Here is a 22,020-nt window from a genome sequence, read left to right on the forward strand (position 1 = left end):
GGAGCTTTGTGACGTCAGGCGGCCGGCGGGCGGCGTCACGCGCGGGGCTGACCCGGCGCGGGGCGGGGGCCGGGCCGGGACGCGGAGCATGGAGCCGCGGGCCGGCTGCCGGCTGCCCGTGCGGGTGGAGCAGGTCGTCAACGGCGCGCTGCTGGTCACCGCGAGCTGCGGCGAGCGCAGCTTCGCCGGGATCTTGCTGGACTGCACAAAAAAGTGAGCGGGGGCGGGGGCGCGAGCCCGGGGCGCCCCCGGATTCCCCTCGGGACACCTCCCCCCTCCCCCCGCGCTGGCCCGAGGCCGGGGCCCGCTCCGGGGCGGGGCGGCGTTGCGCCCGCGCGCTTTCGTTTTCCCCAGCCCCAGTTTCGGGGTGCGCGAGCGCGGCCGCCTCTCGGGGGGGCAAAAGTGGTTCTCAAAGTCGTCGCGAGTTTTCGGGCGGGGGGTCGCGCGGCCGGGCGGGGGACCGCGGGGGGCGCCGGGCTGGAGCCCGGGCGCGGCGCGTGGATCCCGAGCCCCCGCGCCAGCCGCCGCGATGCCGGGCTCCTAACTCCGCACGTCTGCCATAATTAACGCACTTTTCTTTGTTCAGACGCACTGTTGAATTCGGCTCTGTTCAGAATTGTCATCCGTTGGTGTGTGGTGGGGGGGGGGGGCCCGTGCGCTGCCGCACTTGCCTGGGGGTCACTCACAAGAGGGGGTTCCGCGGGCCCTGAAATGCCTCTTCCGGCTCCCGGGCGCAGTCCGGGCTGAGGTGAGGACAGAGTGTCCGGCGGCAGGATTTGAGAACACTGTTTGGGGTTGCGGAGCCCCCAGGCGGAGCAGGGATGAAAAGAGACACGCTGCAGAGCTGCGAGGGGGCGCCCCGCGGGAGCCGGGCGCCACTGATGGAGGGGTCCCCGGGCAGGCCGGGGGCAAGTCCACGCGAGAGGCACCTGTGCGCCGGCGGCAGGGAGCTCTGCAGCGGGAAAGTCTCCTGGATACAGTGTCACATGGTAGAGCTGTCGCGCAGATAAATGATTAGGCATTAATCAGGCGCTAATGTCTCGAGGCTCGGGCTGGGCCTTATCCTAAACCACCTCCCCTCTGCAGAGGCCCAGCTTCGCCCCTCGGTGCAGGCTGGGTCTGTGCCTGCGGCGTAGATGTGGCAGGAGGACCGTCACCTTTCCACAGTCGCCCTGCTGGCATTATCTCCTCATTAGGTGTGCCAGAGCCATTTATGTGCAAGTCACGTGATGTAACATATGGCCTCCCAGGTGACTTGTCACCCTGCTCGGAGCCAGCTACTGCAGAGATCCCTTGGTGGGGCCCGGTGACCCCCACAGGCTGCAGGCACAGCCCCTTGAGAGGGCCAAGCCCGCGCCCTGGGGTGGCCAAGGTCCCCTGCCGCCAGTGGCCGGCACTTCCCTGTCAGGCAGGCCGCACTCCAGCCTTCCTGCACGGCCCTGCCTGGCCTTTCCTCTCGGCAGCGGACACTTGCAGGAGCAGCGCCCCCCGCCCCCATTTTCTGGGCTCCCTGACTCAGGACAAAGGAGGCTGCAGGGTAGACTCGTGGCTGGGGGTTGTCTGCGGAGGCTGCAGGCTCACTGCCCTTGCTCTCTGCCTCCAGCCAGGGCTCCGGGCCCTGAGGCCTGTGGGTGCCCTGGTTCAGAGATCTGCACGGCTCCCCACCCGCTCGTGGAGGAAGCAGGCTCTGCTGGGATCCCAGGATGGGAACTGGCAGCTGTAGGGCGTGTGGGCGTCCGCCCTGCCACGGCCACATGAGGCTGTAACCGGAGCCGCCCACGGAGCCAGGGGCTGGGCTCGGTGGGCACAGCTCAGCTGGGCAGCACCCCTTTCTGGCTTGAGTGGGCCCCCCAGTCCCCGCAGAGAGTCTGAGGCTTAACCTGGCCTCTCCCAGCCACCCAGTTGTCTGAAGCCTGGCCCCAAAGCTGTCCCTGCCCCTGCCTACCCCACCTCTCCTCTGCGGTCACCTTCAGTTTCATCCTGATCTCGGTTTTCTCCCATAATATTATGAGTTGCAGTGCTCAAGTTTACAGCCAGCTTGTCAGGCAGGGTCCAGAGGCCTGGGCTGGGTGTCCCAGGCAGAGGGGGCCTGGCCTCAGGCCTCAGGGTCCCCAGCACCCACCTGCCTTCCCTGGAGCACTCCCCCTCCCCCCCACGCCACAGGGGCAGGGCCAACCAGCCAGGCCCCTTCCCGGGTGTGGGTACTGACGGGCAGAGAGAGCAGCTGGGGGCTCGGATTGCAGGCACCACCCCCCCTCCCGGGGCCTGCAGTCCCCAAGCAGCGGGCTGGTGCGGGCTCAGGTCAGGGCAGCAGGCCACTGTGCCCGCGGTGCCCCCGTGGGGGGCAGGCCGCTCACCGCTGTATGTTAGCCTTGCTGGAGCACGCGGGCAGAGCCGTGGGCATCCTCCGGGATGGGCAGTTCTCACAGGGGGCCCAGCTACCAGTGTTAATTTAAGGGCACTCGGGAGGCGGTGCCCCTCGCTGTGGGCCCTGAGCCGAATACACGTGTGCCCTCGGAGGCCGAGGTCTCGGGAGGTGGGAGGCGCTCGGTGCCCAGTGCCCCCATCCAGCCTTGAACCTGCTGCCTGGCTGCCGTGTGGGCTGAAGCCAGGGCTTTGGGGACTCTTGAGTCCACACCCGGTCAGCACGCGAGGAGACAGCCTGAGCCTCGGGCCCGCTCCCCGCGTTTCCTGCCGCACCGCCGGGCCTCCTGTGTCCAGGCTGGGGCCCAGGTGGCTGTGGGCGTTGTTTCACGGGCGACTTGGGGGTGTGCCTCTGCTCAGGGACCTCATGGGGCGCTGCCCAGAGACAGCGAAGGCTCCAAGAGGGGGTCCCCAGGCGGGGCGTGAAGGCCAGCTGCCTGTCAGGCCTGGCCTTGACCTCTGAGCCGGGGTTTCTTCAACTTCCCAGTGTGAATCCCCAGGCCACCACCATGCAGGCTCCTGGGCCCCTCTGCTGGAAAGGTGGGGTGTGGGCCTTTGTGACCCGCCCAGGGGGGTGGGGTGAAGGAAATGGCAGCCCACTTCAGTACTCTTGCCTGGAGAATTCCATGGACAGAGGAGCCTGGTGGGCTCCAGTCCACGGGGTCCCAAAGAGCCAGACACAACTGAGTGACTATCACTCACTCAGTCACTCAGCAGGGCGGCGACCGAGGCTTCTAGAGACTCAGTCTCTGGAGACCAGCCAAGAATCCCCGCCCTGGCTGGACCCTGGGCAGGGGGGCGCCCCTGCTCCATCCTGGGCACACCCACCCAGGCCCCACTGGCTCTTCCCCTGCCCTCGGGGAGCTGAGGGCGGGGGTGCCCAGTGCACCACTGGCTGGCATGACCTGCAGCCAGCGGGCAGATGCCTCACCGAGGGGCCAGGCCCACATGGCTGATCTCTGGAGCGGGCGAGGGGGGGCGGGGGGGCACGGAGGCGGCTGGCCTTGGGCTTCTGGGGGCATCCTCGGAGAGGTGAGAGGGACAGAGCTGAGTCGCACTGGGATGATGCTGATGGTTCTAAAACCCTGGGAGCAGCTGGGGCAGAGACCCTAGGGTGCTGTCCTCAGGGCGGGGCAGGGTCCCCTGGGTGTCCCTGGGGGAGGGGCAGGGCCCCTTGTGTGGCCCTGGGGGAGGGGGGCAGGGTCCCCTGGGTGTCCCTGAGGGAGGGGGGCAGGGCCCCCTGTGTGTCCCTGGGGGAGGGGCAGGGTCCCCTGGGTGTCCCTGGGGGAGGGGCAGGGCCCCTTGTGTGGCCCTGGGGGAGGGGGCAGGGTCCCCTGGGTGTCCCTGGGGGAGGGGCAGGGCCCCTTGTGTGGCCCTGGGGGAGGGGGGCAGGGTCCCCTGGGTGTCCCTGGGGGAGGGGCAGGGTCCCCTGGGTGTCCCTGGGAGAGGGGCAGGGCCCCCTGTGTGTCCCTGGGGGAGGGGCAGGGTCCCCTGGGTGTCCCTGGGGGAGGGGCAGGGCCCCTTGTGTGGCCCTGGGGGAGGGGGGCAGGGTCCCCTGGGTGTCCCTGAGGGAGGGGGGCAGGGCCCCCTGTGTGTCCCTGGGGGAGGGGCAGGGTCCCCTGGGTGTCCCTGGGGGAGGGGCAGGGCCCCTTGTGTGGCCCTGGGGGAGGGGGCAGGGTCCCCTGGGTGTCCCTGGGGGAGGGGCAGGGCCCCTTGTGTGGCCCTGGGGGAGGGGGGCAGGGTCCCCTGGGTGTCCCTGAGGGAGGGGGGCAGGGTCCCCTGGGTGTCCCTGGGGGAAGGGGCAGGGTCCCCTGGGTGGCCCTGGGGGCCCCTCTGGAGTCCAGGCTGCACTTCCTGTCTCCCGGCTCCCTGAGCAGAGGTGGACCTCAGGGCATCTTGGCGCTGTCTGCCCGCCTTTCCCGCAGCGCCCGCCCCTCTCCTGCCCCGGCTCCAGCCCTGCGGCCGGCTGTCTGTCTGGCAGGCCGTCTGTCTGGAGGGCCGTCTGTCTGGCAGGCCTGTGGGAGAGAGAAGCTGCTGTGTGCTTTCTGAACCAGCACTGGGGCACTCAGCCGGCCGAAGGGTGGGCCTCGCCTGGGGGCACGGGGCTGCGGACTCTGCCTACACGGGCGTCCATTGCAGGGTGTCTGCTGCAGGAGGCTACCCTGGACCCTGGCCTGGGGGTGGGCCCCTGGGGCGCTTCTGTTCCAGGAGCCACGTCTTCCCATCTGTTTGCAGGACGCCAGGGTGGCCTCTCCCCATGGGAGGATGAGGCAGGAAGGTCCGGGGAACCGGGCTGGGCCCAGAGGCTGCTGCTGGGCCCCAGGCCTGCGGAGGGGAGGCCATGGTGGGCGTGCGGGGGGTCTCGCACTCTGGCAGGCTGCCCAACTGGCTCCTCCTGGCCGTGGGTCGACCAGGGCGGCCCTGGGGGCGTTGCTCAGCCGGAGGCACACATGAAGCCCAGGACAAGGGCCGAGGACGGCCGGCCAGGCCCCGTGCCCCTGCGGGCGGCTGTGCCCTCCCCTGGACAGTGGGGGACCCTGAGCACTCTGTCTCCTGTGCCCTTGGGGGCAGAACTACCCTGCTCTGGGATCTGACCCCCGATAAGCCTCATGGCCGAAGCCGCCCTTGCAAACTTCCCACTTTCTCACCTTGGCTCTGTCCCCCTGTCCGTCCTCGGGGCTGCGGTTTGCTCCAGGCCCCCTCAGGCTTCCTGGTCTAAGCGGGTGTGGGGGGGCCTGCTCCGCCCGTGGGTCTCCCCAGCCCCCAGGCTCCCCTCCCAGCTCCTTCTCCTGACCTCGGGGGCGGCTGCCTGGAGGGCCCAGTAGGCTCTGACCCTCAGCACAGCAACGGGTGGACAGTGGGGCCCAGGTCCTTTCCCAGGGCCTGGCAGACCGTGTCTCTGGCCCCAGGCCCCCCACCTTCTGCCAGGCCCTGCACTGTCGCCGCGGGGCTCTGCCAGGCCAGCCGTACCTCCGTCCCTGAGTGCAGGCCCATGTGGGCATAGCCCAGCCTTGCCAGGGGCCCAGCCCCACGGTCATGCACAAACCTCAGTGGTGCCACACCTTGTGCCCGGGGATCCAGGAGGCACCCCGTGGGGGCAGGCTGCTGAGGTCCTTCCCTGAGAGAGAGGCTTGGGCTGGAGCCATCTCTGCGCCTCAGGGCAGCCGAGCTGGGGGCCAAGCACAGACCCTGCCCGCCCCCTGGCCTGTCCCAGCCTCCCTGTCCCAGGCGAGAGCTGGGATGGTGACCAGGACGCCTCACGGGGCTGTAGACGGGGCTTTGCCCACGGCCCCTGGCTGGGCAGCCAGGGTCCTGCCGGCCCTGTTTACCCACCGGCAGGCGTGGGTGTGGCCGGGGCCAGGGCCTGGAGGCCGTTCCGGGAAGGAAGTGCCCCAGTCACGGGGCCTGCTGTGCCGGCCACAGCTGCGGTCCCCGGCCACCCACCGTCTGGAGGGAGGCACCGCCTTCGGGCCGCAGCCCCGTGCTCAGAGGGGCCTGCACCCCAGGGCGGGGCTCATGGCCTCCACAGCCTCCTGGTTTGATCTGCTGGGGCTGGAGGGATGGGGGGGGGGGATCGGGGGGGGGGAATCGACTGCCAGATCGCCACGGCTGCCCACCACCCCAAGCAGAATCTGCCCCAGAGGGGCCAGGTCCCCACTGCTGGCCCCGGGCTGGATGCTGCCCCTGGCTGGCCCTGCTGCCCCCATCTCCCCACCTTTCTCTTCTGCACCCTCACCCCCTCCTCTCTCAGTCACACTCACAGGTCACAGGCCACCAGTGAGCCGGCTGAATGAGCTGCATCCTGTAGCCAAGCAGAGGACAGGAGGCCAGGGCCCTGGTAGGCCGGACCTCTGGGCACTGAAGTGCGAACCTTCCACCCCCTGCAGCAGCTCTACCCATGAAGACTAGATTCAGGGGAGATGGGCTGAGATAGGGTTCCCTGAATGGCTTTGAACTGGGACTCCCTGGTGGCTCAGACGGTAGTCTGTCTGCACAGCGGGAGACCCGAGTTCCATCCCCAGGTCAGGAAGGTCCCCTGGAGAAGGAAATGGCAGCCCCCTCCAGTATTCTTGCCTGGAAAATCCATGGACAGAAAAGCCTGGCAGGCTACAGTCCATGGGGTCACAAAGAGTCAGACACAACTGAGCAACTTCACTTTCAGACTTGATAAAGTTTGATGTGATTCCTGGGTGGCGTTAGCAGTAAAGAACCCACCTGCCAATTCAGGATAAGAGACTCAGGTTCAATCCCTGAGTGGGAAAGATCCCCTGGCGTCAGGAATGGCAGCCCACTCCAGTAATCTAGCCTGGAGAATCCCATGGACAGAGGAGCCTGGTGGGTTACGGTCTACAGGGTTGCAAAGATTTGAACATGACTGAAGCGGCTTAGCACAGCGCGCAGCACTGGGCGTTTACTGGTGATCTTGAATTCAACAGAACTTGGACGGTGTTCCCATGGCAGACGTCCCCTCCCGTGACGGACCATCAGGGAGGTCATGGGCCTTTGCCTGCTGCCCTCAGCCCTGTTGCATGCCCTCTTGCCCGCCTCTGTGGTCCATGCTTCTCAAGTGGCCTGCACCCGGCTCTCAGCCTCCTTGTGTCCCTGGGCACCCACCCCCTGGGGGGGCGGGGAGGAGCCTTCCAGCCAAAGGTGCCCGGGGCCACCTGGTGCAGACAGAGCTGCCATGGGGGGTCAGGCGGTCTCAGCAGTCTTGGTTCTTCTGGGGAAGAGTAGAAGCAGAAGTCCCTTGGAAGCTGTGAAACAGCAAAGCTCACTTATCTTTTCTGCTGTGATTGAATTGCACAAGGGAGGGAGAGACGGAGGCGCAGTGTTCTAAACTCTTGTCTGAAAGTCTGTTCTGTGCTGGAAAATGAAAACTAACAGCTTTTAGCTTAAGCGGTCTCACAAATGGAGTCGCGTGTGTTTGCCGTTGTGTATCGCTGCCAGGGGAGGTGCAGCCTGTTTGGGCTTGGCTCTCGTTGTTTGGAGCAGTGTTCTGCTGCTTCAGGAGCGGCTCCTTCATGAGATGTGACTTCAGACGCCCCCAGCACGCAGGCCGGCTGGCCAGCGCTCTGGAAGGGTGCTGCCCTGAAGCCATTGGAAGCAAGCGCGTGCCATTCTGGGGAGCCCTGGGGTGCTGGCCGCGTGCTTGGCCTTAGCTGTGGGTCCTTGTGGGAGGGCGGCCTCCTGCCTTCTCTGGACCCGCAGGACGGAGGGGAGGGGCCGGGGGTACCAGGCGGGAGGGGCGGTCCTTCCAGGTCATAGGGGGCACGGGCGGCCTGTGGGGGGGGTACCCTCGCCTGAAAGCAGCATTCAGGGGGGGAGCGGGCTGACTCTCACGCCCGGGGCTTACTGGGCCTGGCTGTGAGTGGCCCCCGCCCCCAGACACACTCTGCCCCGGGGAACCTGGTCCCATGGGCTCTCCTGGGGCTGAAGGTCTTCCTGGGGATGCAGTTGGGATCTTCCTTCTGGGAGTGTTTCCCTCAGGGAGGAGGGGGTGAGCGGATGAGGCCTGTGGGCAGGGGCCACTGGCCACCCAGCAGCCGGGTCCCACAGGCTGGGCCAGGCCTGTCCAGGAACGGAGGCCCTGTTTGCCTGCTTCCTGGGCCTCCGGGTCTGCGGCTCTGAGTTCCCCTCGTTCCAGAACGGAGGCCTGGACGGTCAGTGCCTGTCAGCCCGTGGGCTTGATGCTGAGCACCTGATTTCAGAGCACGCAGCCTGCTCCTGGGCTGCCCCGGGCGGGTGCTGGGGGGGGGGGGGGCGTGCCTCTGTTAAAGCCAGGAGATCCCGCTGGGCCCCCGCCCCTCACGTGGGGGCTGGGCGCGGGGGTCCTCCCTGTGCTGACCGCCCCTTTCTGTCTCCCCACGACCAGGTCCGGCCTCTTCGGCCTGCCCCCGTTGGCTCCGCTGACCCAGGCCCAGGACGCCCCTGTCAACGGCTGCCACGGCCCGTCCCCCGCGGAGGGAGACGCGGAGGCCATGCCGCTGGGGACGGGCCCCCCGGCGCCTGCCGGCGGGGACGGGCCCCCCGAGCCGCCCCCGCCCCTGGTCCCGCCGCTGCCCGCCGGAAGCCTGCCCGCGTTCCCGCCCTACTTCGAAGGCGCCCCCTTCCCGCCCCCGCTCTGGCTGAGGAGCACCTACCGGCAGTGGGTGCCGCAGCCGCCGCCCCGGGGCGTCAAGAGGACCCGCCGGCGCCTGTCCCGCAACCGCGACCCCGGCCGCCTGGCCCTGAGCCCCATCCGCCTGCGGCCGCGCCAAGTGCTGTGTGAGAAGTGCAAAAGCACCCAGAGCCCCCCGGAGGCCAGCCCCGGGCCCCCCGCCGCCCCCCGGCCGCGCAGGGAGCCCCGCAAGCCCGAGGACGACGGAGGAGGCGACGCGGCCGCCGCCAAGAGGAGCAGGCGCGAGCGGCGGGAGGAGGCGCGGGCGGGGGTGCCGCGGAGCCCGGCCATCAAGATCTCCTACAGCACGCCCCAGGGCACCGGGGAGGTGGTGGAGATCCCCCCCCGCGTGCACGGCTCCCTGGAGCCCTTCTGTCCACCCCCGGCCTCGCCCGGAGGCCCGGACCCTGAGCCTCCCAGGGACCGGCCGCCCGCCGGCGCCCCTGCCTCCATCCCCAAGCTGAAGCTGACGCGGCCCCTGCCCCCCGGGGCCTCCCCGCCGCCCCCCAAGATCCGCCTGAAGCCGCGCCGCCTGGGGGCTGGCGAGCAGGAGCCCGTCTACAGGGCCGAGCTGGTGCAGGAACTCAAGGGCCGAGGGCCCCCGGCCGACGGCGCCGCCCACCACGGCGGGCTGGCGGACTCGCCCTCCGCGAGCTCTGGCGAGGATGACGACTGCAAGGGGTGTCCCCGGAGTGCCCATGGGCCCGACAACGCCGGGCTGGCTTTCCTGGCTGCCTGCCCCGGGAGGAGCGGCTGCACCGGCGAGCTAGCGTGGAGCGACAGCCTGGACGAGTCCAGGTCGTCCGGCTCGGACGCGACGTTGCCAGACGCCTGCGACCTCTCGCCCGGCGGTGGCGTGCCCTCTTCCTCCAAGGGCACGAGGCCCACGGTCCCACCCCTGACGGTCAGGCTGCACACACACAGCGTCTCCAAGTGCGTTACTGAGGACGGGAGGACCGTGGCCGTAGGGGACATCGTGTGGGGTAAGGTTCACGGCTTCCCTTGGTGGCCGGCACGTGTCCTGGACATTAGTCTTAGCCAGAAAGAGGACGGGGAGCCCTCCTGGCAAGAAGCAAAAGTCTCGTGGTTTGGTTCTCCAACTACGTCATTTTTGTCTGTCTCAAAACTGTCCCCTTTCTCTGAATTTTTCAAACTGAGATTTAACCGTAAGAAGAAGGGAATGTATCGGAAAGCTATCACAGAGGCTGCCAATGCCGCCCAGCACGTGGCCCCAGAAATAAGGGAGCTCTTAACCCAGTTCGAAACGTAACCCGGGTTCCCACCCAGGTGAGTGTGTGCGTGGAGGGCTGCCTCCCTCCAGTTACCCTGAGCCTGCGTCCGTGGCTGGGCTGTGCCTCCAGCCTGGGCCTCGGTGAACCAGGGGGTGAGGGATGCCCTTGGCCAGGCTGGCTCACCGCTCCGAAACGGGTGGTCTGGAAGATTGTCCTGCTGGCTGGCAACGTCCCCCCAGCGTTTCGGGTCACAGAAGAGATGCTTTAAGAGCAGGCGAGTCAGCCCCCTGGGCAGAGAACAGAGCAAGTTTGTGTTTTGTGGCCATTTTTAAAGGCCACGAAAGATCCGCTTGCTCTTCCATTCGCCTTTTGGAGAAAGGGGCGAGCCGGTGGCAGGGGTGGGCGCAGGAGGGGCTTCCTCTGTCTCTCATTCCCTCCCAAACGGACGGGGTGATCTCCCTCCCGGCCTTCCCCTACTGCAGGCTGGCGGGTGCGTCCAAGGGTCCGACTTCGCAGAAGGGAGGAAGGTCACTCCGCTGCCTTCCCCCAGAGGTGGTGCCTGTGGCCCAGCCCCCCTCTCCTGGCGCCAGGGGGACTCGCATTCATCGGCTGAGGTGTGGTGCCTGGGGCTTGCGGCTCCAGGCTCCTGGAGGGCGTCCAGGATCTGCCCCGTCCAGTGCCACGGCCTCCGTCTCCACCCCCGGGGGGACTCTGTGGGAGCCCCAGCCGTGGCCCCACCTGGAGCCTCCATGGGGCCGAGTGCCCCCAGGTGGGGTGGGTCACTGTGTGGCCTGTCTCGTCGCCTCACGGGCTGTTGGGGAACAGCGAGGGGCCGAGCCATGTGCTGTGGGCACTCCCGGGGCCTGAGACGCACGGAGGTGGGGTTGGTAATGTCTGATGCCCCAGCCCTGGCCCTGGGCGGCGGCAGGTCCAAGGGCCGGCCCCTTCCTCTGCTGGCTCCAGGCAGGCTGTGGCCACCCGAGGCTCCAGGCTGCCTCAGTGGACCACAGTGGGCACGTCGGGGTCCCCAGTGCAGGGCAGCCCGTGGCCCCTTCCTGGCCCCGTGGCCTCGGGCTGGCGCCCCTGACTCAGTTGGGGTCTGTCTTTCATGTGGGCCTCCGCCCTCATCTCTGGACCCTCGGGTGACCTCGTCTGGCCTGGCTCTTCAGCTCGTCCACCTGTCTGTGCTGACTTCCCGGGCAACACCAGCCTTCAGGGCTGGGTGGGTCGGCTGGCCGGTGCCCGGGGAGGGGGTTCAGGGAGTGCTTGCTGCCGCCTCGCTGCTGGGCCAGCTGCAGCGGGTCCCGGGACTGAAGAAGCAGGGACGAGGGGCCCGTCTGGGCTGAGGTGCCTGCTGGGATTCTTGAGGCCTCGTCTCCCTCCCCCCATTCCCTGTGCCTCCTGAGTGCCCCCAGGACTCTGGGCACAAACTCCTCCCAGGAACCTGGCACATTCCCCATCAGTTCTGGCCTTTGTGTGGTGTGTGGGCGTGGCACCGCCCTGTGGTGGGGGCGTCAAGCCAGCGAGGGTGGCTAGTCAGGGCACCCCGTGGGGAGGGGCCCAGAGAAGGCCCCGATGCCCAGCCTCCCGTTTCCCTGGCATCTCTCTGTTGCGGCCACATCCCCCTGGCCTGGGGACCACTCGGATCCTGTCTGTCTCCGTGCCCTTCCGCTCCCATCCCGGCCCACCCTGTCTCTGGCCTGGGGCGGAGGGCAGCTCACCCACACACCCCGTGAGAGCGAAGGCAACCCCTTAGGCTCAGGCTCGCTCTGTTTATCTGGAGGCAGAGGAGGAATCTCACCAGACAGGTTTGCCTGCTGCGGGGGCCTGGCTTCTGGGGCTCTGGGAGCTTGGGGTGGGGGGACGGTGTGGGGGAGTGTTGCTGAATCCTTTTGGCGCCAAAGCAAAGTGGTTTTGCTTGATGGGCTTTTGGGTTTTGTTTCTTGAGGATTAAAGACTGCACTGAGGTTTCTGCCAGCCAGGTGGTTGGTCTGTGGGCGTCAGCCAGCTGGGGTCTCGCGCTTGAGTGGGGTCTGTGGTCTTCCGGTGGGCACACTTGCTTTCAAGCGTCAAGTGTCTGGAGGGCAGCCTGTCCGGCCTGCTCTCTGAAGGGGAAACAGGAAGCTGCCTTCGCTGGGGAAGGTGGATTCCCCGGTGGGCTCCCCGGGCGAGCTGAGGGCGCTGGGGCTAGCCCAGGGGGTCCCTTCAGAACCTGTGTGAGATGCAGGTGGGGTGCCCTGTGGGGTGCTGAGGGCAGGGCCGGGGTGTCCAGGAATGGGGTGCCAGAGGGTGGGCCCAGGGCTGGGAGCTTGGCGGGAGGCCTGCTAGCAGAGGCAGTCCTGCGGCCCCACGTGGCTCCCCAGCCCGGCACAGGGCCCTGCCGTCCCTGGGGGCTGATGGAGGTTGTGCCAGGAACGTGGGGTTTGGACTCCGGAGAACCCCGCAGAGGGGGGGACAGGTGCCCAGACCTCGACCCCGAGACGCCCCGCCCCCTCACAGGGCTGCTGGAGGCTCCACTGGGAGGTGGGTGACCGCGTGAGCATCCTGAACTCCCCAGGCGCCGGCGGCCAGGGCACTTGGGAGGCCAGCAGGTCCTGCCCCCGGCCCCATGTGCCTCGGCGGGGAACGGGCACCCAGCACACGCGGACGTGGCCCCGTCTGAGCCCCAGCTTCCCGTCTGTCTTGGGGTTAACAGCGGCACGTGCCCGCAGGGGGAGGGTGAGCGAGCGACCTGTCTGCCTGTGTATTCCGGGCTCCTCTGCGTCCCCCAGTGGGGCAGGGTGGTGCTCCTGACCGGGTGGGCCGGGCAGCTCCTAGTGGCTGCTGATCGGGGTGAGGGCCCCGCAGGTGTGACTGACGGGGGTGCCCCCGGGCAGGGCGGGTCGGGCCCCCCACCTTCCAGGTGGGGTCTCCCTCCCCACCCGCACACCCACCGGCTCAGCCAGGACCAGATGCCCTGCTGGATGCGGATGGAGTGTGCAGTCACCGCGGCCCTCGCGGCCGGGGGAGGGCTGTGACTCACCTCCCCAGATTCATGTGTGATCACGGACAGGAATGTGCCGAGACGGGACAAGGGCCCTCCTGGCGGAGCTGATTGGGACTGGGGCTCTGGGAAGGCTTCCTGGAGGAGGTGACATTCAGCCAAGATTAGAACAGGAAGCTAATAGGGTGAGGATGGGCATCGGAGGCAGGAGGGAGCCAGACTTGTTCCTGGGGGCAGGGAGAGACCACCAGCTGTGGCCTTGCCCTCAGAGAAGGGGTGCCACGGTGGGACAATAAGCCGGGGGTGACGGTTCTTTGTTGGAAAAATGCCCCGGCTGTGGGCAGCAGTGTTGTGGGGGGAGGCTGTGCCAGACGACAACAGTTGAGACCAGGACGGGGAGTCAGGGGCTACAGGGAGCAGGGGCAGAGGCCCTGGGGGACAGGCTGGGGCTGCTGGGCATGCCCAGAGCTCCGGGACCCCTGCGCCCACGCCAGCCTCAGCACCTCGTCAGCGTCCCCGTGCCTGGGTCTGAGCGCAGAGGCGGCTCGGGGTCTAGCCTCAGAGGAGGGTTGGGGCCAAGTGGTGGTTCAGGACTGGCAGGGGCGGGGGGTGTGGGGAGGGGGCCCCGTGGAGTGGGGGGGCCTCGGAGTGGTGGAGAGGCAGACAGCAGTGACCAGAGGTGTGAGGCCTCTGGAAGCCCAGGAGGGAGGCCAGTGGAGAGGCGGGCGGGCCCAGGGCCCCCAGGGAGGTGGCAGGCGAGCCCAGATGGGGTGGGGGCCGTGCCTGGCCCACAGGCCCCACCCAGGGCAAGCGTGACGGAGCTTCTACTGGACGCGGGGTCCCTGGGAGCGCACCCTGGGCCCTGGGCAGTCAGGGGTGTGGGAGCAGCACCCAGGTGTGCCAAGGCCCCGCAGAGCCGTTCGCCTCCCTGGGGTGAGTGCCCCGTCTCTCAGCCCAGCGGGAAATTCAGAGGCCTCCCCGCCAGCCGGGCAGGCCCCAGGCAGCTGCTTCCTGCAGGCTGGAGCTTTCGGGGTCTCTCAGCTGCCCCTCCCTGGGGAACTCCTGGTTTTACTGAGCGGAGGGCACCCTGGGGCAAGCCTCGGTTCTGTGGCTTCCTGAGGCTGCTGTCCCAGATGACCTGTCTCAGGCCAGTGGGAAATGCAGGAACCTCTGGAGGCTGAATGCAAAACCCAGGTTCTCTTCCTGGGGCTCCGGGGAGGGTCCTCCAGTCTCTCGCAAATGCTGGGGGCTCGGGCTCCCCGGGCCCGTGGCCACACCAGCAGCCTCGTTATCGGGGGCCCCCGCTGTGTGGAAGCCATGTCTGTCTCTCACCACGAGGCCCTGGGAGGCCCCTCCAGCCTCATCCACTCTCTCAGAGCCCTTCTCTCGTCACACCTGTCACGCCTTCCCCACCGCTCCAGGGAGGACCCCGGTCGCCCACCGCATCCTCTGTCCACTCAGCAGCCCCCGCGGGTGCGGGAGCAGCTTGCGTCCCCGTCCGTCTGGGCTGGGGGTCCGGGGTGAGGGAGGCGCCCTGCCCCACAGGGAGGCTGTGCACATGGCTGGGCCCCAGCAGCACTTTCAGCCTCACTCTCCTGGGAACTGAAGACAGCAGCCGGGAAGCCAGCCCGGAAACCCTGCAGCCTGGCTCCAGGCAGCCACCCCGCCTCGCCCCGCCGGAGGCGTGACACGCGGGCGGAGGCGGCCAGATCCTGTCCCCAGGCTCCGGCTTCCTCCTGGGCTTCTCCCTTCCAGAGCTGTATCTGCAGGCCCAGCGTCCCAGACAGGCTTTCAGTTCAGCTCAGTCCAGTCGCTCAGTTGTGTCCGACCCTCTGCGACCCCGTGGACTGCAGCACACCAGGCCTCCCTGTCCATCACCAACTCCGGGAGAGGCGTTGCTTGCTTCCAACTCTGAATAAAAACGTGCCTCCGCTTCTCAGCTGACTTCCGCCTTGCTTTCAGGGAGCTCAGGTTGTCTTCAAAAGTGGTAATTACTTTGTTCCAGAGGAATCTCAGGCCTGTGATTCGAGGCCCGGGCCCCGCCCCTCTGCATGGCCTCCCAGGTGGGCACCGGGCAGCACAGGACACGGGCCTGGGTGTGCAGACGCTCCTCTGGGGCGCTGGGGTCCCTGCGGGCCGTGGGAGGGCCTCCAGGGCCTGTGTCTTCAGGAATAGCAGTGCCCCTCCTGCGGGTACCTTAGCCTCAGCGGGCCAGGGCCCCCACGGACAGCTCCAAGTGCCCGTCCCTCTTTCCCCCAGGGTCCGAGGTCCCTGGGCGCGTGGGTAGGGGCTGACCCAGGCCCTGAGCTTTGCACTGCTGTGCCCCGGGACTCGGGTGGGACCCTCCATGGGTGGCAGGGTCTCAGCTGCCTTCTGGGAGGCCCTTCTGTCTGGTGACCTGATCTGCTCCTTAGCCACGCGCAGCGACAGTGGTCACCTGCAGACGCGGTCTTCAGATGAGGGCCCAGGCCTTCCAGCTGACCAGTTGCCTGTGGTAAACAGGGCTGACCCCTTTCATCCAGGCCGATGCCCCTTGACGCATCGCTGACTGTGGGCTCCTCAGCCCCTGAGTCCACCTGGGGAGCACAGCCGTCCCTGGCCGCGGGCCTGGCTCTCCACCAGGACACGGGATTCCGTCTCCGTGGCATTTCCAGCCTAGGCCCGGGGCCCCCCATTTCCCGAGGGGCCCTGGGTCCTCTCTGGGTCGTGGTGTCCGGCCGTCCTGCCTGGGTGAGGGCTGCTGGCTGCGGGTTGTGTTGTTCCCACGTTGTTAATCACCCTTCACAGTTCAGAGACCTGGAGCTACTTTCTTTCAGGAGCAAAGAGATCGTGATTTCACATGGACTCTTCTAATTCAGATTTTTTTTCACTTGTTTACCACTTTATTTGTATCCCTGCCCCCTTGTGCTGAAATTCTTGGTTCTTAGTGATGATAGCACAGTCGTCTTCCGTGTGAAGGCTGACGTTTGCCAAATGTTAACGTGCAGACTGCATCATACATGGAATCATTTGGGACAGGGAGGCCACCAGCTCGGCTGTGGGGATCTGGGGGGACCCCAGGCCTTCGGTGCCTGGGGTCTGCCCTTCAGGGGACACGTTGGAGTCCTGTTCCCAAGTCATGGGGACAGGGCCCGCTCCGGGGTCGTCATGACCTCAGACACCGTTAGAGTCACTGATTCCGTCCTTCTTTCCACCTCTGGAGATTCCTGTACGTTCCGGTTGGTGTCTGTAATTCGGTGCATGTTATGGAGGGTCCCCGGTCAGTCTGAGCGTGGTCCAGGCTCCTCGGGGCCAACCCCGTCCTGCAGGCCGCCTTCCCGCCGTGCTTGCTGTGTTCATGACGGAAGCGGACACACAGGGGCACCACCCACTGTCTCTTGGCTCCGAGTGGTAAGGCAGCTGTGCCCAGCCTTTCCTGTGCCCCCTGGCCGCCACTGCCTCATCAAGGAGGGAATCCTGAGTGCTCTGGGCACGGCCGTGACCCTGACGGGCCCCAGACCTCGGGGTTCCCTGTCCCGACATCCTTGTGGGTCACGGCTTCTTCACACCCCGGTCCTGTTCTTTGTGGTCCTGTTGGGGTCTCCCCTTCGAGGAAATAGCTCCTACACACTCAGACCCACACGCTGCCCGGCATGCAGGAACACCCACGGAGGCCTGGGCACTCTGCACGGCCCGCCCCTGCCCAGCCCGGTGCTGGGTTCCTGGCGCCCTGCACGCTGGGCTGCAGCACCCTGGCCTGCAAGTGGGGAGACAGGTCCCCAGGGAGGCTCTTCCCTGTGCAGCAGGCAGCCCTGGCCTCAGGGAGGCAGAGCCGTGCCCGGGCGTATCCGCCCACTCAGCACCCTGGGCAGTGGGAGGCGCTTCCCGTGGGCAGGGCGGGGCCTGGGGACAGGCTCTGGGCCAGTTGGCTTCGGCTGCACTGTGCCTCTGGGTCGAGAACCCTGAGCTGGGGGCACCCACAGCTCGTCCCCATGGCAGATCTGGACAGGTAGGGGCCACTGGCTGGAGGAAAGGGCTGCCTGGGTCTCTGGATGGGGAAGTGGGCCACGTGTCAACCCTCCGCGTGTCCCCACAGGGAAACAAACACAGCCTTCCAGGCTGCGCCCCGGGGAGCTGGCGTCCTGGGACCCGCCCCTTCCCTGGTTACCTGGCCAGGGTCTCACTGGACCTGGTGCAGCCTGCGTGTGGCTGAAGGGACCACGGGACCAAGCGGGGGTCTGGCCAGGCAGGTGCTCAGGGTCCACGGCCAAGGCCGTGCTGGTCTCCGCAGGGTAGGGGCAGTGGCCGTGCCTTAGGCCTTCCTGAGTGACGAGGACGGGGCGGAGCTGTGGCAGAGGCCCTGTGCGTGGACGTGGAAGGCTATGCGCCCACCGAGCTGCCCTGGGCCACCCTCCTAGGCGTCATCCATGAGTCCACAGTCACCCCCCGGGGGCTTCCTCCTGGGGAGCCGGGAAGGTGAGCTTTTCCCTGGATGCCTGCCGAGAACGTATGCCCCTCCCGCAGTGCCTAGGTGGGGTGCGGGACAACGGGCCTGGGGGCTCTGGGGGTTGGCTGGTGAAGGGACAGGGACCACCCTGCCCAGAGGGAACACCCCATTACTGAAGAGTGGTGGTGTCGGCCGCGGGGATGCGGGGGTGAGAGAAGCGACCCGAGGCCTTCCGAGAGCTGCCGACTGGCTGCCTCAGGCAGGGAGAGTCAGACAGAGAGGCAGGGCCCGACCCCCCAGGGCCTCCGCATCCGTGTTCCTCCTGCTGGGAGAGGCCTCTGGTCGCAAAGGGCGCAGGCTTGTTGGGGCATCTCCCTAACAAGGGCCATGGCTTCAAAGGGGGTTGTGGCCATTCGAATCACCCCCAGATCCGGTGTCTCTGCAGCGACGTGGGGTTGCCTTTGATTTGAGCCCCTTTAAATGCTGAAATGTTGCATTAACGGGGCACTTGGAGTTTCCGAGTGTGGCTGTTCCCATAAATGCTATGACCCACCTCTGAGGTGGTGGGGAGGTACGGGGGTGGGGCAGAGCAGGGTCCCTCCTGCAGACCCCGAGTCAGGCTGCCGCTTGAGGCCGGGAGCTTCCCTGGAGCCTTGTGGGGAGGAGAGAAGTCAGCCTGATGACCGGCTGCGGGCGGGCGAGCGTCTGTGTGTTTTGCTGCCGTGTGGCCAGTGGGGTCACTGCTCGCAGGCCTGGGCTGAGAGCAGCGACAGTGGCAGGAGGCTCCCTCCTGGTCGTGCCTGCCCCTCGGGGACGCGGGCCACCGTGGAGTCATTTGCATTTCTCTGTGCAGATCCATTTCCGGGTTTTACATTTTAAACAGGAATGGAGAAAGGCTTTGGTTCCTTGTTCACCGTAGAGTGAGCTGTTCCTGAGCACCTCTCTTTGCTGAATTTTTTTAAATTTATGTGTTCACTGTTAGCCGTGTTGGGTCTCTGTTGCTGCACAGACATTTCTCTGGTTGTGCTGGGCTGGCCTCTCATTGCTGGGGCTTCTCTTGTTGCGGAGCCCAGTGTCTGCAGCCCCCAGCTCGGGGTGCACGGGCTTGGCTGCTCTACAGCCTCTGGGTCTTCCTGGACTCGGGCTGGGACTCCTGTCCCCTGCGCTGCGGGCATGGGCGGGCAGGTTCTTCACCCCCGAGCCGCCAGGAGGCCTGACTCGGGCTGGGACTCCTGTCCCCTGCGCTGCGGGCAGGTTCTTCACCCCCGAGCCGCCAGGAGGCCTGACTGAATTTCACCCGAAGCAGCGCTGCCTGGGCTTCCCTGGAGTTCAGCCGGTAAAGAGCCGGCCGGCAGCGCAGGAGAGCCAGGTTTGATCCCTGGGTCGGGAAGGTCCACTGGAGAAGGGAATGGCAAACCCACCCCAGTATTCTTGCCTGGAAAATCCCATGGACAGAGGAGCCTGGCAGGCTATTATAGTCCATGGGGTCGTGAGAGTCGGACACAACTTAGAGGCTGAACCACCTCCCAGAGGCACCTACATTCAGGGCTTGAAAGCCCACTAGCGACGTGAAGTATGCAATGACAGGATCTCTCTCCACGTTTCTACTCGTCCTGCTGCTTGTTTCATGACTGCCCAATGTAAGCTTCTTTATGGGCAGTTTTCCTGTGGAAAAGGAAGATTTTGCAACCTTATAACCCCCGTTCCCCTGCCACACATACACACAAGCATACTGCTGCTGCTAAGTCGCTCCAGTCACGTCCGACCCCATAGACAGCAGCCCACCAGGCTCCTCCGCCCATGGGATTTTCCAGGCAAGAGTACTGGAGTGGGGTGCCATTGCCTTCTCCACACACAAGCATAGTTTCTGGCTAAATCAAGATTCGGTGCTGATATTAAAAATTGCAGCTTAGTCCACACAGGTAATTATGGCACATTTAATTTCTCTTCAGCTCCGTTCTCTGCAGAGTTGCGTTTCCCTCACTGTGGGCCGTTTGTGTGTCATCACTGGGCCCCAGCGCTCTGAGAGAAGTGGAGACCCCAGCGCTCCGGAGACGCCGAGCGTTTGTTTCCGTTTACGACCATCCTGTGAACAAACCTCTGAAACGTGGTGGTGTCAGACACCGCCACTCGGTCACGTCTCATGATTCTGCACGCCCCGGGGGGCAGGCGCCCCGGGGGGCAGGGGCAGCTGCGAGGGCGTGTCCGAGGGGCTCCTGGCCCTGAGGCCTGGGCTGGGGTGGCAGGCCCCAGGCCCCCACACCCCGCGGGGCCCCTCCCTGGGGCAGGCTAGGCTTTCCTGCAGCCGGGCAGTCTCAGGGCTCTCCGAGGCGGCCCGCCCTCAGGGTCTGTGCCTGGCCCCGGCCCAGCCTGCCTCTCATCCTCGTGCAGGAACGAGTCGTGGGCGGGCAGCCGCAGGGCGCGTGGCCCTCCTGTTCCTGTTGGACACCGGGCCTTGCCCTCCTCCTCCTCCCAGGCTGCGCCCCATCCCGGAGCCTCCCGGGAGGACTGGAGGGCTGGAGGGCGGGGGCGCTGGTGGACACTATCCCCCGTCTGCTGCACTCGGGAGGCCCCCTCCCTGCAAGCCCCCTGCTTTCCTTGGTGGGGGGTTGACTCAGACGCTGGGCCGAGGTGTCCGCTGCCCCTGTGGCCAGGTTCACCTGCTCGACGACCGCCTGGTCGTCAGATGGGAGACGGGGGTGCGTCAGGAGGCAGGGTGGAAGCCTGGGCTCCCCACCCGCTTGAGAAAGGATTTCCCTGTCCAAGGTCTGTTCCCCTCAGCCCCTGGGGGTCTCCTGAGCAAGGAGGGTGCCTCTGGTGGGTGGGGCTCCCATCACACCCCACACTGGGGCCTTCTGGGCCAGGCGCCCAGCCATCAGCTCCCCGAAAGCCCAGCCCCAAGTGGCTGGAAGGTTCCAGAGTGGCCGGCCTCACTTCAGCCTCCGTGAGCCTTGCCCACGGCCGGGGCTGCCAGACCAGCCTGTGGTCTGGGTCCCTGAGCCACGGAGGATCCCAGCCCTTCCCCAGGCAGGCAGGGTGGGCCCTGGAGGTGCAGGGGTGGAGGGCCCTGCCCCAGGAGAGGGGGCAGGACACCATGGGAGGCAGGACACCTGGGCTGGTGGGAGCTGGGGGTGGGGGCCCCTGAGGCCCACGGAGGCCGAGGGTCAGGCCCAGGAGCACTCAGGGAGGGCACTCTGGCCTGGCGCTGGTCTGCCCCTTGCCCTGGATGCTGACATGAGTTCCTCCGTCCCTCTCTTCCTTCCCCCAGGTCACCAACGCTGAGGGAAGGTCTGTCTTCCCGCAGCTCCTGACTACGCGGGCGTCCTTCACACCCCCGCCCCACCCGAGGATGCGGCGAGCCTTCTGGTTGGCTGTATGCGGAGACCCGGCCCTGGGGTCAGCCAGTTCCGGACCTCTGCAGGGAGCCGGTGGGTCTGCCCGTGAGGACTGACCCCCACCAGGCGCACAGCGGCTCCTCTTAGCCAAATGTATTTATTCCCACCACACAGACTCAAGCTTTTCTGGTCCCTCAAAGGCCAGAGTCCAGCAGGGAGGGCAGCCCCGCCAGGGGAGAGTGCCTGGCACCTCCCTGCCGGCCTGGGCGCGAGCAGCTGCACGTGGTGGGCTGCCGCCGCCCGCCGCAAACCCTGACCTGCCCGGGGCTCCCGTCACGCCGGGCGCACGGCCCCTGCCCGTCCCCGGCTGCCGCTCTGCGGTCAGACCGCAACGTGAAAAGAATAAACACCTCACCTGTCGTTTGTAAGAGTCGGTTCCATTCCCCTTTTTGTCACTTTAAAGACAGAAAAGAAGATAAAGTCAGCTCTGCGCTTGGTTTAAATGCAGGAGAATAAAGAGACGTGAGCAGAAGTGCCCTGGCTCCGGCAGGCCTGAGCTGTGTGCCCCCACGGGGGCCACCGACCCCTCGGATACTGGCGGCTCTGAGGTCACGTCCCTTCTTCCCTGGGGGCCGGGCCCCTGCTCTGCGGGGAGCACCCCTCCTCTTGGGGGTCTCGGCCCAGCCTCTCCTGGCCTGCCCAGGACTTTCTGACCGCACGACGTTTTTTGGGGGGAAGCGACAACTCAGGAGGTAGAGAACTTTGCTCCGGTTTTTCCCTGTGAAAGCTCTCCCCCTGGTTTCCTGGTTTGCTCCTGTGGCGCTGAGTGACATCCCAGAGTGGACGGTGGGCCTCTGTCTGCTCCTGGCTTTACTAGGACCTTTGCGGTATGACCCCCACCCCACACACACAGCAGGGCTACTCCGGGCCAGGCTGGGAGGCCCTCTCCAGGACAGAAGAGGGGTGGGCCTCCATTTTCTGGGGGCCTGGGGGTCTGCGCTTGACCTTTGCGTGCGGAGCAGCAGAGCCCTTCTCTCAAAGTCTCACCAGTCAACCCCCCAGGGGAGCTGTTCCGGTCAAGGCCTTTCTACCCCAAGAGCCTGCCCCCCAGGGTCCATGGCAGGAGGGGAGCCTTGCGTGGATCCCGGGGGGCAGAGGGCCTGCTTTGGAGGAAGGGGAGCTGGTCCTCTCCTCACCTGCCCCACCTCCCTGGGGAGCCCCCTTCCGGCCCCTGCTCTGGGGCCCAGCGAAGCCCAGGCCACAACTCGGGGCAGGGCCCCTGGAGGGCCGCCCAGACCCTCTGCAGTCATGGCTGCCTGGGGTAGTCGCCCACTTCAAGCCCAGCTTGGAGGCCTCGGTCCTGGAGGGCCCCCGTGGGTGCCCACCCGGGGGAGAGACATAGACTGGAGGAGGGAGTGCCGGCCGAGGCAGAGACAGAACCAGGTGCTCTTTGCAACCCAGGC

At 66.8% G+C, this 22,020-nt stretch overlaps 1 protein-coding gene across 1 annotated transcript; it reads left to right on the forward strand.

The window, feature by feature from the left end:
- Positions 1-88: 88 nt before the first annotated feature.
- PWWP2B (PWWP domain containing 2B) lies at positions 89-20,709 on the forward strand. Its single transcript, XM_068961751.1, has 3 exons — positions 89-213; positions 8,297-9,868; positions 20,491-20,709. The coding sequence occupies exons 1-2, from the start codon at positions 89-91 to the stop codon at positions 9,849-9,851; spliced, it is 1,680 nt and encodes a 559-aa protein (XP_068817852.1). The 3' UTR covers positions 9,852-9,868; positions 20,491-20,709.
- The last annotated feature ends 1,311 nt before the right edge of the window (positions 20,710-22,020 follow it).

This window comes from Capricornis sumatraensis, chromosome 23, assembly GCF_032405125.1.
Source record: "Capricornis sumatraensis isolate serow.1 chromosome 23, serow.2, whole genome shotgun sequence".
In the NCBI taxonomy this organism is placed as follows: domain Eukaryota; kingdom Metazoa; phylum Chordata; class Mammalia; order Artiodactyla; family Bovidae; genus Capricornis; species Capricornis sumatraensis.